The sequence below is a fragment of the Cynara cardunculus genome (assembly GCF_001531365.2).
Source record: "Cynara cardunculus var. scolymus isolate 2C chromosome LG 13, CcrdV1, whole genome shotgun sequence".
In the NCBI taxonomy this organism is placed as follows: domain Eukaryota; kingdom Viridiplantae; phylum Streptophyta; class Magnoliopsida; order Asterales; family Asteraceae; genus Cynara; species Cynara cardunculus.
The window spans coordinates 25,978,075-25,996,644 of NC_037540.1; the positions used below are offsets into that span (position 1 = coordinate 25,978,075).

The 18,570-nt window shown below is 37.3% G+C and overlaps 1 protein-coding gene across 1 annotated transcript; it reads left to right on the plus strand.

The window, feature by feature from the left end:
- Window positions 1–1,858: 1,858 nt before the first annotated feature.
- Window positions 1,859–10,141, plus strand: LOC112524931 (zinc finger BED domain-containing protein RICESLEEPER 2-like). The gene is made up of 7 exons (XM_025134874.1): window positions 1,859–1,948; window positions 7,780–7,992; window positions 8,077–8,493; window positions 8,674–8,895; window positions 8,995–9,166; window positions 9,265–10,028; window positions 10,106–10,141. The coding sequence occupies exons 1-7, from the start codon at window positions 1,859–1,861 to the stop codon at window positions 10,139–10,141; spliced, it is 1,914 nt and encodes a 637-aa protein (XP_024990642.1).
- The last annotated feature ends 8,429 nt before the right edge of the window (window positions 10,142–18,570 follow it).

An 18,570-nucleotide genomic window follows, 5' to 3' on the forward strand; every position in this document is an offset into this window, starting at 1 on the left:
GCCGTGGAATAATAGGGGACATCGACGCCCCAAATGACAAGATTTACACACTCAAGATCTCTCGGGCCAAAGTATCTCGGGTTCTGTGCATTCCAACCCGCCGAGAGCTCGGCATTGACCAATATGCTGACCAACCCACGACCTCTGACATCCTCTGTTTCATCCAAATGCTAGGTTACAATCGTGGCCTACGCAACGCCTCCGATTTCAAGATGCAGTTTTTGCCGCCAATGTGGAATATGTTCTTTTCCATATTGAACAGGGCCCTCACATGCAAGMTAGGGTCGATGGATCAAGGAAACATTAACATAATGACGATTATGTATGGACTCTTCTTCAACATCCCTCTCGACTATGCTTTCCTCATATATAATGAGATTCACACAGCGGTAGTCAAAAAGTGTAAGCTCCAGGCCACCGGCAAGCCCTTGACTTCACTTTTGTTTCCTCGTTTCCTATCCCTCTTCATCGGGGATGCGATGAGGAGACATAACCTACCAACCGAGGAACCATTCACTCCGCTATTCAAGATGCATGGCCATCGATCTACACTCTCGAAGGATGGCTACACCATCGACAGGCCACTTTCCAAAGCCATGCTTAGTGTCATTCCAGAGACATCTGAGATACGACGAACTTATAAATGCTCTCTACTGTCCCATGCACCAAGGGCAGCAACCCAGAGTGCATAGAGCCGTCCCTAGAGTCAAGCGAGGGAGCACAGGAGCCATCTTCATTGGATGATGAAGATGATGATGATGATGATGATGATGATGGTACTCTACGTGTATCCCCCGGCCCTTCACAAACACATCCCCTTGCCTCTTCCCAAAGGGCAACCACCTCCTCTACCCCCGGCGATCAAGGCCAAAGGGGAATTGAACAAGGACGACCCAGTCCAATCCCACATCCAGCCATCCATCTAGAGGCCATTCTTCGGGCCTCTGGAGATGATTTAACTGAGAAACCACAATTTCCATCGCCACTCTCCCAACAGAGAGGCGATGAAGACATAAGAGCCAATTTGCCTCATGGCTCGACACTACCACCCACACACCCAGAAGCATGTGTTGCTTCTGACATTGCTGAACCCTAAGATCGTTCAGATCGATCTCTCATTCATGCACAAAAACTCCCTTCGATACTTGATCTAGCGAAGGGAAAACACACTTAATTCTCTTACCCGGCCTCTAAAGCCGAGGAAAAAGAAGAAGTAGTTGCAACATCAAGAGATAGCTCCTTACTAGAGGGCTATCGAGGACATGATGGAAGTCTTTCAAGGCCTACATTTTCACAAGGCAACGAAGGCGCCTCTGGAGCAGAGGCTCAACCTGCAGCATCCGTTGTTGTAGGGGTTACCCCCATGGCCGATCTGGTCACAAAGGCTGAGTTCCAAGCCTTTGTTGACTCAATTCAGCGGTCCTTGGAAGACCTAAAACTCATCATCCAAGGAATTGTTGAAAACCCACCATCCATCGATATCTCCACCCTTCAACAATCCCTTGCGACCCTTGCAAACCAAACCCGAGATAATACAATCCGTCTCCAGATGCTGCAACAAACCATCACCCAACACCACAACACCACCTCCTCCCTTGCCACCCAAAGAAACCAACTCCTCATACACTCCATCACCACCCTCACGGCCCAGGCAACTGCAATCGATGAGACCCTAGCCTCCATAAGCATCCAGATAAACACCATCTTCCAAATCCTTAACGCACTACCAGCCTCCATAATCTCCCAAATCTCTCAACCAACCCCACTTCAAACTTTTTCATCAATCGATGAAATCCTAGCCTCCCTCACCAACCAAATGACCACCATACAAACCACCCTAACCCAACTCACAGCCACAATGCTAGCCAACATACCCCAACCTCCACCACCTCCACCTCCTCCTGTAGGCCCATCATTCGATGCAGCCTTCTCATTCTTCACTGCAGAGGTGAGAAATCTCTTCGCCAACCTCTCCATTCCTCCATCTACATCCACCACCACCTCCGTGCCACCACCCACTTCATCATCAAGCATGGAGTTTGCCACCAGAGCCGACCTCAGGGCTCTGTCCAAAGTACTAATCTCATCATTCAATGAGATAAGTGCCAAGTTTGCTGCCAGGTCAGTTGAGCCTACCAATGCGCTGAAAAAGAGTCTCTTACTACATCAAGATCGAACGAACTCTCTTCTTCGCTCCATGGAACTATGATGCAACAAGGATCGCGTGCGCACATAGGCCGATCACATACAACTATGGAAGAAAAACAGGACAAGGGCCTTCTGTTCATCAAGCCGCCCCCTCAAAAAGCGAAGGCATGAGGATCCAGACACCGATGATCATGGTCTCGGTCCTCATGAGGGGGAGAATCAGGCCACCGCTTCACAACCAATGGAATCCACTGCACCTTCAACATCCCATCACCAAACACAAAACCCACCATCATCACCAAACCAAGGAACCCAAGGAAGGGAACCAGAGGCTCAGCCCTCTAAAGATGTACATAATGTACATGTTCCCCTTGCCACCATACCTGAACCCATCGTGTTGAGTTCCTCATTCGATGAAAGCCCATCAACCCCACCAACAGAAACCAACCCGCCTTTTACCACATAACCAACACCAAGCCTACCATTAACCCCATCACCAACTCCTCGCACCACAGAACCTTTCATCACCCTACCCAATGAACCCGAACAAATAACATCCAACCTTCACCTCAACAACCTCAAACCCAAACACAACCCGATGAACCTGAACCACCCCAAAATAAGCCAACCCAAGAAACCATCCCATCACCAACCGATACACAACCTATAACCCAAACTCAACCCCCAACCGAACCAACTACGGTGCATGTGGACATTCCCTCTTCATCAAGGCACCCTCCGCAGAGCTTAGTCGACGAGATCATCCAGAATATGGAGTCGCTAAGGAGACGTCCGGAGATTCCACCAAGGGAACCAATTATGATGGAGAATATCCATCAGTACTTATACCACGATCGCGATGAAAGTTTGTCTCTCAATCCTCCAGTTCTATCGCCAGAATCCATGGACCTCCTACACCATAGGTTTGTTAGACAGACTACCCAACCACCACAAGCTGTGTTCTCAAACGATGGGATAAGGATGGTAATGGACATAAAGATGAGGACCTTCGCTAATAGAGATATCAGATATATCGAGTACACAATGGAGGAGCCCATGGTCAGGTCAGCGTCTTCAATGATAATGACTTGATCAATCTCAATCCCTATGACTTGATCGAGCTTTATCCATTCACAGCTCAGCGACAGGATCAAGGAATAAGATTTGGGATGGCAAACAGAGCAATTGTGAAGACGATGGAGACCTTGGTTAAGCATCAAGCCAAGAGTGATTTTTAGATTGCTCTTCATTTGGGCATCGAAAGACTCTCCTGCACTCCACCTGATGAAGACTTCCCTGGCCTGCATGAGAAGAGATAGATAAAGAAATTCTTCAGACTAACTGAAGCATTCAAGTACTCAAACGACACACTTGAATGGTTTTAGAAAGTTATCAGAGAGAAACTGGGTAGAACTCATGTGCCAAGAGAAGACGAGAATCAACTCATTCATGAGATATCAACAGTCCTCAGTTATCGAAGACTGCTTCTGCGCTTCTAGGAAATATCTCAAGGTAGATCATAAATAGAGTTTTTAAAATTTTTGTCTTAAATTGAAATGTCTTTCCTTCCAGTACTGTAAGAATTCATCATCCAATGAAAATTTGGAAATTGATGCTTTTCTTTAGATTAGTCTCTGTTCTTCAATATTGTTCATAGAATAGTTTATGTTTGTTCTTTCATTACTTAGGGGGAGATTGTTAGACCCCACAATTCATAAGTGTAAAAGTAATGAAGAACAATAAGTGATGAAGAACCAGAAGACCGATGAAGACATTAAGGCAGAATTGACCAAGTCTGGAGAACAACCAGAGGGTCGATGAATCGACCAGAGATACGATGGAAAGAGCATCTTCATCACCCCTCTGGTCAACAACACTTAGAGTTTTCTTTAGCAGTTCAACCAGAGGCATACGATGAAGATATGAAGATAAGGTTGAATTAACATCCCATGGATGACAGCTGGAGATAACAAATCGACAGCTGGATTTCAAGTTTATCTTAATTTATAGTTTATCCATTCTTAGATAAACATTATCTTGCCTAGAAGATTGGCTAGACAGTCTTACTAGATAGTTATCTTCTTATCACTAGTATAAATAGGTGATTAAGCCTATTGTAATCAATGTCGCTTTTACGTTTTCATATTGAATAAAGTGAAATTATTGGCACTCAAGATTGTTCTTTGAATGCTCATACATTGTTCTTGAGTGTTCATCATTTTGTTCATTGAAACACTATAATTTGGTTATTCTTAACTTGATTATCAGTATTATTGAGAGATCTGGTATCAACACTGGGATACTCATCTGCCGTTAATTGAGTTTTCTTACAACAATAGCTACCATTCGACGATTGGAATGGCATCGTTGGTAGGGCTGTAAACGAACCGAACGTTCAGCGAACCGTTCGTGAACCTTTCGGCAGGAAGTTCGTTTATGTTCATTTATTTAATAAATGAACGAACATGAACAAGAGCCTCATTCGTTCATTTATGTTCGTGAATGTTCGTTCATTTATGTTTGTGAATGTTCGTTCGTTTATGTATTAATTTTAATATATAATATTTATTTATTTATTTTGAATTCAAATTTTAAAAACTTTTTTAAGTATTGGGCTTTTAAGAGGGTTTTGGACTTTTAATATTGGGCCTTTTTTAAGAGGGTTTTGTTGGGGTTGTCTTCTAGGTTCTCACACAGTATGGTAGTAACTCTAGGTCAAGTTTGTAGCAATCGACTGGTGGTCGTGACTAGTGAATGCCAGAAGCAGAAAGGCAGATTTATTTTCGTGACTGGTGTTTGTGACTCGTGAAGGGTAGAAGCAGAAGGGAAGATCAATTTTCATGACTGGTGGTCGACTGGTGACTTGTGAACTCGTGAATCGCCAATCATGAAGGGTAGGGACAGTCTCTATCTAGGTACGTTCTCTATCCCTGCTTCATAGTTATGTAATTTTCTTTTGGGGAGAACCTGATAGATATATAAGTGAACCTGGTATATGAGATAAGTAATTTTTTTTTGCTTTCGGCTTAATAGTTCTCGTCTATCTTAGGTACAGGGATGAACAAATAAGTGTATAAATTTTATAATGCAAACCCCCCCCCCCCAGATTTTGTTAGAAAGAAAATGATCTAAAATATGTGTAAAACAAAGTCGGTTGAATAATGTGAGGCTCATATTTGTAAACAATCGAACAACCCACCATGGCTGCAAACTTACTGGTTGCAATGTCAGAGATGAGAGAACATAAGCATTTATGCTGCATATATAATTTTATATTTTCCATATTGTGATAACCGAATCCTGGTTATCACCTAATGTAATTAATACATGATTATTTATTAAATGATTACATGATAGCATGATAAATTGTTATATTTGATCATGCTAGTATGTGAATTTTTATGCATAGGAATTATATGCATAATATGAAATGCATATGCTATATATATATATATATATATGTATATGTATGCATGATATATGTCCATGAAATGGGTGTGCATATATGAACATATATGCATGGTGTTTGTATGCATGCATGTGGGAGTGTGAGAAGCCGCCTTCCTGTTTGGGAAGGATATAAAAGGAGGTTTAGCCTTCATTTTTCTCTTCTTGCCATTTTGGAGAGTCAAGTGTGCGATTTAAAAGAAGGGGTGGTGACCGAATTACTTTTGATTGGAATCAAGTAGATTCAAAGTTGGGTTCAATCTTATTTCTAAAAGATTGTAAAGGTGAGTGGTTAAAATGTTTTGAATCCCTTTGAATTGCATATTAAATTTAGTTTTAAAAGTTTACTGGACTTAGCTTAGCTTTAAATCGGGCAATGTGTTTTCCGATTTATCTCTAGACCGCCCATAGTGTCGTATGATTTAGAGTTGGTCATAATTTGATATATATAAATCGCTTGGAATGTTGTCTGGATTGATAAATCGGACAAAGGGTTGAACGGTTTAGGTTAAATCGGACACATGTTGTCCGGTGTAGCTTCAAATCGAACATAGTGTCATGCGATGTAAGTGTTAGTGGGATTTGAGAAATATAAATCGGTTACTGATATTGAACGGAGAAGTAGGAATACGACTAAGAGGTGTCCGGATTGATAAATCAGACAAGGCCTCGAGAGTGTTGTCCGGATTAGTAAATCGGACAAAAATCTTGTGTTGTCCGGATTATTAAATCGGACAGGTTGTATAGTGTTATCCGGATTAGTAGACCGGCCAAGCTTTACCGAAGATGAAGTTCGGCCAAGTCTGTGTTGACTGCATTTGTACATTGACTTATGTATTATTTATACAAATTGTTAATTTAATATTCTTGTAAAAAGAATGGGAATTTTGATAAAAATGATTTTGAACTGATGATATTCCATTTGAACACTTATGGCTGCGGTCTGTTTTAGTTGGAAGTGTTTTGTGAAAAAATGTTTTGATGAGAAAATAAGGGTGACATATCAAGGAGAGGTGTAGCATGGGATAAGGGTGGCATATCAAGGAGAGGTGTACCATTGGATAAGTGTGACATTTCAAGGAGAGGTGTACCTTTGGATATAAGGGTGACATTTGCATATGTGTTATGTGATATAACTCTTACTATTATAGCCCTTAAAATTACCGTGGTCTGGAATCTTTATTTCTTTGTGATTTAAAGGTTTAGGATTAGGGTTCTTATTGGCAATCATAGTCTGCATGTTATTGAGGAAGAAATAACAGGTTTGGCCTGAAACTTTAAATAAACCTTGTTTAATTGAAAAAGTTTAAAAGTGGCATTCTGATAAACCTGGTTAGTACAAACCTATTTGGGTTTTGATGTATTATCTGAAAGCTGAGAGTTTGGCTTGAAAAGTGGAAAGGTACTGATAATTATGTCCTTACTTGTTCATATATTTGTTATATATATGAAAAGTTATTTTATATAAAAGTTTTGGTGATTTTCACCCTGCAATAACATAAAAAAGGTAACTCACTAGACCTTTTGGTCTAACCCTCATTTTGTGATTTTAAATATGTATTGCAGGAGGTACAGACGGTAAGGGGAAGGGGAAAATGTAATATATTTCTATGTGCATATCTGCATGAAGATTTGGCTATGCTATGCGTAATTTTGTTAGAAGAATGTGGAATAGTACAAGAATTGTATTTTGAATTTTTGGACCATGTATTCAGTACTGGTAGATTTTTGTACTAAGGGACCTATGTGGTGTATAAATATGTATTTCTTATGTATGAAGTACGTGTTACATGCAATGTATGGTATGAAGTGTTTCACATATATAATTTTATATTTTCCATTTGCAATGTCCCATATATAATTTTATATTTTCCCTTTGGAAATGCAATGTCCATCTAAAGTTTGTATAAATAGTTTAAGCTTTTATCTCTTTTCCATATCATACAATCTCAATACCCAGAATATTATAAGTTTCATAGAAGCAGATTCTATCAGTTTGAAATGCGTAAGCATGTTCTTTCATTTTGAATATAAAGCCACAATACCCATAGTTTGCTTGTTAACTATACTTGTATTTATAGCTTAGAATTTTATACTTGTTTTTTTCTAAATTTCCGTTGGTTTTATATAGTTAATTTAAATTATTTTTTTGATTATTGAAAATGTTTTTTTCTCATTTTGTAGATGTCTGATGTCTCTTGTAGCGGTTCATATTTCTTTCATGATGATTTCTATTTAGATCGAATGCAATCGCCTCAAGAACCTGAATCAACGGAAATTGAATCAAGTGCAAACACATCAAGAATGGAAAGTACTCCTGAAGTGGTTGTTATCGGATCGAATGATGGAGACGACGTTGTGGCATCCGTTGATGGTGGTAGAGAAAAGGCCAACATAGTCAACAATGAAGAATCTACTCCATATGCTAAAAGGAAAAGAAAGAAGACTTCGGGAGTTTAGGAACATTTTCGATTGGTGAAGTTGGCTAATGGAACTGAAGTTTGTGAGTGCATCCATTGTGGTGAGAAGATAAAGAAACTTAAAGATGGAACCACCACACCATTGCATAGGCATATTAGTGATTACCCAAAGTTAAGAGCCGTCAACACCATTCATCCAGGTCAATTAAAGTTAAAGGTTGTGCCAGGGAAATTAGATTCTTCTATGGTCCAAAACTGGAAATTTGACAATAGTAGGATTAGAGHGSTTGTTTCTCAYATGATTATGGTTCATGAGTTGCCATTTAATTTTGTTGAGTATGAACTATTTAATGTGGTTATGAAGGAAGCTAACCCCGGGCTTAACAAGATTTCACGTGCATCGGCTAAGCAAAATTGTGTTGCTAGTTATGAGATAGGCAAGAAAAGAATCAAGAAAATGTTAAGTGCTGTCAATCATGTGAGTATAACAACTGAAATGTGGACGTCAGTGCAGAATATTCATTATATGGTTGTTACTTGTCATTTTGTAGATTCCGATTTCAAGCTTAACAAATGCATACTGAGTTTTATTGATGTACCACCACCTTATTCTGGACTATGTATATATGATTCCCTCTTTAAGTGTTTAAAAGAGTAGAATATTGAGACAAAGGTTGCTACTTTGACGGTTGACAATGCTACAACTAATGATGTGGTGGCTACAAAGTTGATGGAAATTATGAATCTTCAGAAAAAACTTGTTATTGGGGGAAAGTTATTCCATGTGCGGTGTTGTGCACACATTCTCAATTTGTTGGTTCAAGATGGTTTGTCGAAAACTAAAGACATTATTCACAATGTTCGTGAGAGTGTGAAACACGTGAATGTCACTCCGGGTCGATTATATATATTTAGCGAACTTTCCAAGCAAATGACCTTATTAAAGAAGCATTTAATCTTAGATGTTAGTACCCGATAGAATGCTACGTATGCTATGTTGTCTACGGCCTTGGAGTTTAAAGAAGTGTTTGTAAACTATGCCGATCGAGAATCAACATACAAGACCTTGCCGACCTCGGAAGATTGGGACAAAGTTGAAGTTATTTKCTCMTTCTTGGGGCTTTTCAATGAGGTTACAAAAATAATTTCAGGTATTATTGATTTTCTTTATGGTTTTCATTATAAGTCATTTTTTCGAAGCTAATCACCTAATTCTCATAGAMTTTTATTTACTTCTTTTATTTTATAGGCTCCGAATATCCTACCTCTAATTTGTTTCTTAGTGAGTTGTATGGGATTAAAGAAGCATTAGATGATTTATCTTTGGATGAGAGCAAATATATGAGAGATATGGCTCTCAAGATGAAAAAGAAATTTGACAAATATTGGGGTACTTGTAATCTGTTGATTTCCATTGGTGCTATTTTAGATCCTAGATACAAGATGAAGTTGGTTGAGTTCTCTTTTAGTTCCATTTATTCAGCGGATGAGGCACCTAAGCAAATGAAAATTGTTCTAGATACTCTTACTAAAATGTTTGAAGAGTATGTTGAACAACATAAAGCAGCTAATGTTGTTCAAATGAGTAGTGCACCTGACAAGAGTGAGAGTGGAGTTAGGAGTGGTTATAACAAGTTAAGTTCTAGAGTTGGTATCAAGAGTGGCGCGGCAAAGTATGATCAACATATTAGAAGCGTTGACACTTTTGCAAGTGTGAAGTCAGAGTTAGACATTTATTTAGAAGAAGGCATGTACATTGGTGATTCAGGTGCATATTTTGATGCCTTGGAGTGGTGGAAGGAGAAAAATATGAAATTTAGAATTTTGTCTAAAATGGCTGCTGATGTTTTGGCAATTCCGATAACTACTGTTGCTTCAAAATCAACTTTTAGTGTTGGTGGGAGAGTTATCGATGGTCATCGCGCCTCTTTAGGGACGAAGACGGTAGATATGCTCATTTGCGGAGATGATTGGTATCGTCATCATTATGGACTACACAAAAAGAAAACCAAGGTAATTTGCTTAATCTTATCAATTATGATACTTGTTTTCTTACAATAACTAATAATTGTTTTGTTTGTTTGTTGTAGGAAACTGATGATATGATATATATTGAACTTCCATGAGGTGACAACTGACAAATGATGATGAGCGGATTGTTTTTTTTTTTGTTCAAATGATAATGTTGATTTGTTTTTTTTAAACTATGGACAATTGGTGTGTAATAGTTAACTGGATGATAAATAGTGGTGTTCGTTTGTTCATTTAGGCATGTTCGTTTATGTTCGTTAAGACTATTCGTTTATGTTCGTTAAGACTATTCGTTTATGTTCGTTAGGCCTGTTCGTTTATGTTCGTTCGTTTACGTTCGTTTAACTTGTTAACGAACAAACATAAACGAACACGAACACATCGGATTTCTAAACGAACGAACACGCTCACAATTATTTTCGTTCGTTTACCGTTCGTGTTCATTCGTTTGTTCGGTTAAGTTAAACAAACGAACACAAACAAGCCTCCGTTCGTGTTCATTCGGTTCGTTTATAGCCTTAACCGTTGGAGGCCCTATACGGCCGTAAGTGTCGTATGTCCTTATGTTGGAGAGAAAGTGGGGAAAAGATACTAGCTAGACCTGAACATGTACAAATCACACACGACAAAATACAGGTGATTCGAGAGGGAATGAAAGCGGCTCAGGACCAACATAAGTCATACGCTAATCGGCATAGAAGACCGATCGAGTTCTTGGTCAAAGATTTGGTCATGTTGAAAGTTTCCCCATGGCATGGAGTATTAAGGTTTAGAAAGAAAGAGAAACTCAGTCCTCGCTTCATCGGTCCATTCAAAGTTATTGAACGCGTCGGGAAACAAGCTTACCGTTTAGAACTACCCAAAGAACTAGCGGGTATACATGATGTTTTCCATGTCGGTTATCTACGTAAATGTTTGGGAAAACATGAGGAAGTTGTATCATTATTGGAAGTTCAGATAAATGAAAAGCTTCGATATGCCGAGGAGCCCGAAAGTATCTTGAAAGAGCGGACAATGAATTTACGCAACAAATAGGTAGATTTGGTATTAGTGAAGTGGAAACATCATCGCGGACCAAATTGGACGTGGGAACAAAAAGAAGATATGATGGCTAAATACCCTTCATTAATTCTGCAACCATGATTTCGGGGACAAAATCTTCAAAAGAGGGAGGTATTTGTAACATCCAACTTACTAAAAGTCCATTTATGTTGCTAAACATGTTTAACTAAGTCAATAAAGTATATTGTGGGTTTGTGCTTGTTTATGTTACTTGAAAATTGAAAATGAGAAAAGTGTACAAATAAAAAAAAATGTCTAAGTGTGCACTATAAGGCCATATAGGGGAACCCATGTTCTTGTGGTAAATAAGTGAAAAATATCAAAGTTAGATTGGAGTATGGACTTTTGGATTAAATTAGAGGCTGAAATTGTATACTTAAGCTTCTTATAAATTAACTAAGAGATCTGGAAAGTTTCTTGCGAAACGGAGTTGAAACGACCAAAATACACATGAGGGACTAAATTTACCCATAGTGGCAAACTAGGTTGACTTGTTGACCAAAATAGGTCAAAACCAGAGTTTGCACTCTAAAATGGTTATTTCACCTCTAGAACTTTTTCACACACTCAAAGGTGAGATTTTCACATAATTGGGCTTAAATCTTTCAATTCCTGATGATTAATGTTAGATTCTTGAAGAATATGTGATAATTATCAAAGGTATGCTTCTAATTTCAAGTTTATTCCATGTAGTTAGCGATAATCAAGAAGGTTAGGGTTTGAATTTGAAAGATTGAAAAAAGATGATGATAGATTAAGGTTGTTCGATGATTATTATAGTTTAATCATGAAAGAAACTTGGAATAATTGCATGCATTAGTATGAAAGCCATGAGATTAAGCATTGTTAGTGATGTTAATGATGATTAATGTGGGAAATCATGTTTATATGCTAATAATGATAGAATTTCTGAAGTTTTGTCAAGAATATGTAATATATGAGATGAAAACCAGAAGGTGGTATTGAAATACAAGAGAATTGGACATTATAACGGATTATATGGGTGTATTGGTATTGAAAGAGTATGGTTATAGCTCTGATTTTGAAAATTCGTAGAAAATTGAAGACAAATCGTATGAATATGAGATCAGTGTCCATGGAAAGATAACATAATTAACTACAATTCATATTTAGACATGAAAATGTGAAATTGAAGTTAAGATAGGTAAAAACTGCAACATGTACTGTGTTGTAAAGCTGAATTTTGACAACTTTGAGCTGTTGTGTTATAAATACATAATAAATCACAAAAAAATCATAAAAATGTGAGGTCAGATGCATTAGGAATCTATAAGAGAATACTTTATTTAGTATTTATAAGTCATTGGCTAATTATGAGTCTAAGTGTGGTAAAACATGGGATTAACAGAGGGATGTACAGGGGAATTGAAAATAGGATAGTGAAGGTCTAAAAGTGTATAACTTGAGATTGGTATATAGTTTGTTAATGATACTTGAAATGTTTACTCCAGGGGCTATATTAAGGCTATTTAGAGCCTCTGAAGGTCTAATGCTATTGTTGGTTGGAATTGGATGTTACCGCGTTCGTTTGTTTACATTGAAGCACTGTGAGTTTATATCGAACTTATACATATATGTAGTATATGTATATGTTTTCTTACAATAAATTAGTTGATTTTGCATGCGTTATTTTGTATGGTGATTCCCCTGGCCTTGTAATGGTATTTGTTGTTCATTTCGCGTTGTTGGTCGAGTCCGGATCTGAGACTGTTTCTTTGGCCTCTTGGTAAACCATGATCTGCGGGTATTACTTCGGGTGATATGCTGTAGCATGGTGTATGTCCACGTATCCCAAGGAAAGGGAGGTTAGGTGTGGCATATCAGTTGTTGTATTCACGTATCCCGATTGGTAAGGAGCCGGGTGTGAGTACTTTGCACGGGCCCTGTAGACGAAGAGGGGGTGTGGTGCACATGTATACTCTATTCTTGGTAGTGATGCTTCTGTTTTGATATGTTTGTTGTGCTTAAATTGTTACCACTTTTGCGAATCACATGGCAAGGTATGTTGACTGTTTGACTTGTAGTTAAACGATTCTTTCTATTTTGTTTCGGTTAATATTTGTATTTTACATCATATTTATACGCTTCGGTATAATCTCACTAAGCCTTGTCGCTTATTCTTTTAGAATAAACATTTTTTTCCAGGAAGGACGGTAACGGTCAAGGGTAAAGATAAGGCGGTGTAGATCTGTTAGAAGGATTCAAGATCCCAGACGTCATTTTGGTACTTGTTATGTATATATTTCGTCATGGGTTGTATTTATGTAGTTATTTCATTCGGGTAGTTATATATTTTGTCCCGACTTTTGGTATTGAAATTGTTGGTTGTAAGTTTCGTTAAACTTTTTGGTGAAAATCTGTAACTTATATCCCGTATCTGTTTTGGAGATTATATTACGGAAAATGTTTTGGGTAAATAGTTTTTGAACTTAGTGTAACCGCTATGTTAGAATTATGGTATCAGAGCAGCAGTTTAAGCGATCTGAATATCAGAAATGGTATTTAGACTTAAACCTAGGCATTGAGATCATATAGTAACTAGGTAATGATTTATACGGGATATGGACCTATAGGAGGGACCTAAGTTGGGTTGGGAGCAAGGGTAGGATTGTGTTTAACATATATGTGCTGTAATTTTTCTCAACAAAAATGTCGGAGCATGATGAGCAAAGTCAAACACTAAATGTTGGAGAAAACAACTCCACACTGAATATAAATGCTCTAAAAGGTGTCGGGAACGATGAAAATCCCGCTTTGTCCCCTCGTACAGAACGACTATTGAATTTTTTTGATGATTGATTGACTACGGCTCTGGAACGACAAGGTCAGGAAATGGAGCAACGCTTTGAGGAAGAACGTAATCTAAACAATCCCCTGGAACCCGACAATCATGGTAAGCATCCAAACGAAGCCAAAGATGCATTGAAACCTAAGTCCGACCGGGTTTCATTTAAAACTTTCAGAAGCAGTGGTGCTACAGAATATACAAGGCAATCAAATCCCGAATTGGCGATGCAATGGATCCAGAACACGGAAAGGTATTCCGGATTACCAAGGTACTAGATAGCGATAAAGTAAAATATGCCTCTGCGATTGTCACGCCTTGATTTTTTTTTCTTTCGTTCGAGTGCAGTGACGTCATTCTCAGTAACTTATGTCATGAACAAAAATACGAACTTAAAATTTCAAACACACATAATATGTTTAACATAATTTGTTACATAATTGCGGAAGCATAAATACTTTAACGTAATCAATGATAATTATTTATCTAATCAAGCATGATTCAAAACATAGTTTCCTCTTTCTTCATTCAACTCGTCTACTAACAATTGATACCTGAGATATATACATGTATAGTATAAGCTAAAAGCTTAGTGAATACAATATGGTTTCATGATCACATGCACACATAAACAGTGTTTTAGTGTATTTTAGTTATTATCTTGCAAGTAAAGCCTCGACTCGTCACTTTTCTTTGCGTATGTGGTGTATTCTATGGACGAGGACTCCAAGACCTCGGAATTGCAAGCCCTCCTTTCATGTCCAACCCACCCCGTATGGTGGACGAATCTTGCTGAATCATACTAGTTGCATATCATTTATTTGCAATACTCATTGATTAATGCAAATCTCATCGTGACATGCAACATACATCTCATGCAAGTGACAACATAAATCACATATGCATCATCGTCATCTTTCACATTATACACATACTTGAATATCATATTAATAATACCAAGTCATCATAATCTTTCTCATCGATATTCTCTTTCATATCATGCATATACTTGAACATCATATACATCAATACAATCAAGTTATCATCATATACATATAAACACATCATGCAAATATCATGGATAAAATACTTTGTAATAATCATGTATATATCCCATAAAAATCGGATAATGTACTCACCTTCAATCGTTAACGTTCGATAGGTCGTTCTCTCAAAAACTGCAACCTACATGATAATTCATATCATTCCTAAGCACTTTAGGTAATCGAAACTAAATTGATCGTTATTCTCCAACAATCTTAGCACGACTAAATAATTTTTATTGATCAACCCTCGATACCATCATATCTCAAGTTCACTCAAATATTTTCTTGAAATATTATTAATAATGTGACGTCGTTATCATATTGATTGTTGCTCGTACATTTTATAAAACTGTGCACTACACTTCACATTTTCTTGAAAAATAAACATTTTACCAAAATAACTAAACTAAATAGCTTGCAAGGTAAATAATGTTTTGTGACCAAAACGTCTCGTTTAAGATTTGCAAGTAAATAAAGGTAACACCATGTCACACACATATAAATAACGGTTATTCCATAACTTTAAAGTTCAACAGAATTAATACTCCAAATAATGTTTAGAATACCAATTTTCCAAGTCTAGGGCATTTCGGTAATCTTAAAAAGCCGAATACCAAAGGTATAGCTTTAACCAATTCCCTAATTTAGAACATTCTCGGTACATATCATAAGTTGAACATTAAAATTGTGCTTAAAAAGTCCAATCCCAATCGTAGGGGCATTTTGGTATTTTAATAAGCAATACTCAAAGTATTGTTAAAATACCGATTCCCTAATTGTGAGGTCATTTTGGTAATTTCATAAGGATAATAATCAAAATAAAGCATAGATACCAATTCCCAAGATATAGGATCATTTCGGTAATTTACAAGGCAAATACTTAAATTATCCATTTTGGTAATTTCATAAGGATTTTATTCAAAATAGAACTTAGATACCAATCCCAAGACATGGGGTCATTTCGGTAATTTTATAAAGCAGATCCGTAAAGTATCGCTAAAATACCGATTTCCACATTGTAGGGTCATTTTGGTAATTTCATAAGGATTAGATTTAAAATAACACTTTGATACCAATTCCCAAGACATTGGGTCATTTCGGTAATTTATAAAGCAAATACGTAAAGTATTGCTAAAATACCGATTTCCAAATTGTATGGTCATCTTGGTAATTTCATAGGGATTAGATTTAAAATAACACTTAGATACCAATTCCCAAGACCTTGGGTCATTTCGGTAATTTTATAAAGCAAATCCGTAAAGTATTATTAAAATACCGATTTCCAAATATAGGGTCATTTTGGTAATTTTATAAAAATGATAATATAAAAAAATGAAGCTCATAGACCAATCCCCAAGATATATGGTTATTTCGGTAAATTTTGGAAGCAAATACGCAAAGTATTGCTAAAATACCGATTTCCCATTTATAGGGTCAATTTGGTAACTAAACGAGATAAATAATCGAAATCGGGTTAAAGTTTGTATTTTACAAAATACAAATAAACTTATTGAAAGTCTTATAAAATTATTATAAAGAAAATTATTTCTGGAAATTCAGGGGATTAAATGCTAATTTCTGAAACTTAAATGTTTAGTCATATTAATGATATCAGTGCATAATAAATAGCAAAAGTCATACCTAGCCTACTGGTTAACGCTTGAAACATCAAGGCTGAGGTCGCGGGTGCGAATCCCGCTCTCAATGCCTTTATTCCATTTTTCTAAAAGGGGTAGACGGACGCGGGTCAGGTCTGACCCGTTCGACCCGGCTCCTGACCCACACACAGAAGCAGCCATGGCTGCACGATGTGGTGGTTTTCAACCTCGAAAATAGCTCGTTTCTTGACCTTTTTTCTTCATTCTTTTTGCACCAAACTCTTGGTATATTTTTACCAATACTTTGACATAAACAAAACACGAATTTTCATCAAGAAATGAGTTCCATTTACTCATTTAAAGTTTTGTTTTTATAACTAAAACTCAACAACTTAAAAACATAAAACCGAACCACATAAACGCAAATATGATTCATGAGGCTACTAGGGTTTGATAGAGTACATAAAAACGAAGCTATAGACATAACAATCAAGAGATTTGGTTAAGAATCTTACCCAAAATCGGTGAAAAACCGAGATTTTTTATTCCAAACTTCAAACTCATATTTCTCTCTCAAAACTCAACGATTTTTCTAACTATTTGAACCAAAATGATCCTAAACCGATACTTTATATTTATATGCAAAAGTTTTGCCTTATTAGTTGACGAAATCAGACCAAATCGCGAGTTTTTGGCTGAGGGGTCGTTTTTTTTTCGGAACAGATATGTACTGTTGGCAAAACAGGTCCCTCATATTTGAAAAAGATGACATTCGGCCCCCTCAAGTTTATGACATTTACAACTAGACCTCTCCTGACGTGATATATTACATTTTTGGTCCAATAATGAAATAAAACAATTTTTTATTTTCCTTTTTGTCTTTCATTTCATTATTTATTTATTTAAGATTTCTACAATTATTTCATTTAATTAATTACGTAAATATTTTAACACTTCAAATGAATTTAATAACAAAATATTTAAATGCTCATATAATATTATTTATATATTTAAAAAAAATTGGGTTTTACAGCGATGCTCATAGAGCGAGCCCTAGTGTGGTGGAATGCCACATATGAGTCGTTAGACACGACGACACGTAACAGTTTCACATGTGACGAATTTCAGAAAAAAGTTCTTTAAACAATATTGCCCTGTTGACCGACAAAGGCGTCTTGAAAATGAGTTCTTGGATCTGAAGCAAGGTAAGATGACTATACTTGACTATGAAACTAAATTCAACAAGAAGGCACGATTCACACAACGATTCCTGAGCTCCGAACAGGATAAGAACGAACATTTCATTGGAGGACTATGGAAGGAGATTCGAAGTTTTGTGGTAAGTCGTGATGTTGCCAGTTTTAACAAAATAGTTGAATACGCTCGGCGTTGTGAGTATGAATTATTCATTCCTGATGATAATGAACCGACGTCGACACGTCCTCTAACTGAGAGGATGATGTCTACCCCAACACAGCAATTCTCTCGATTATCCAACCAGAGGAAAATTCAATCTCAGAGTACCCCACGTGCATCATCTCAGGCATTTAGCTTTCAGATATAAATGTGAATTAAATGATACTATGATATGAAATGTAAAAAAAAAACTAATGTGATATTTTGTAGTCGAGCACACCAAGAGATTGCCGGAGGTGCAGAAAGACACACCAAGGCCGGTGTGATACGAATCGATCTGTAATTAAATGTTTTTGTTGCGGTGAAGCGGGTCACGTTAGGATGAATTGTCCCCAGAGAGATCGTGCATGTTTTTCCTATGGAGTGTTAGGGCATCGTCTCAAAGATTGTCCCCATATAAAAAAGGATGAAAGCAAAGCCTCGGTACAACAACCAACGAGAGTGGGTACTTCAGCCCAAAACGAGGAGGTGCCCAGGGCACGAGCCAGGGCTTTTCAAATCACAGTAGATGAGGCATTGAAGGAACCGGACGTTGTAACTAGTATTTTCCTTCTCAATGATAGAACTGCATGTATTTTATTTGACTTGGGAGCCAC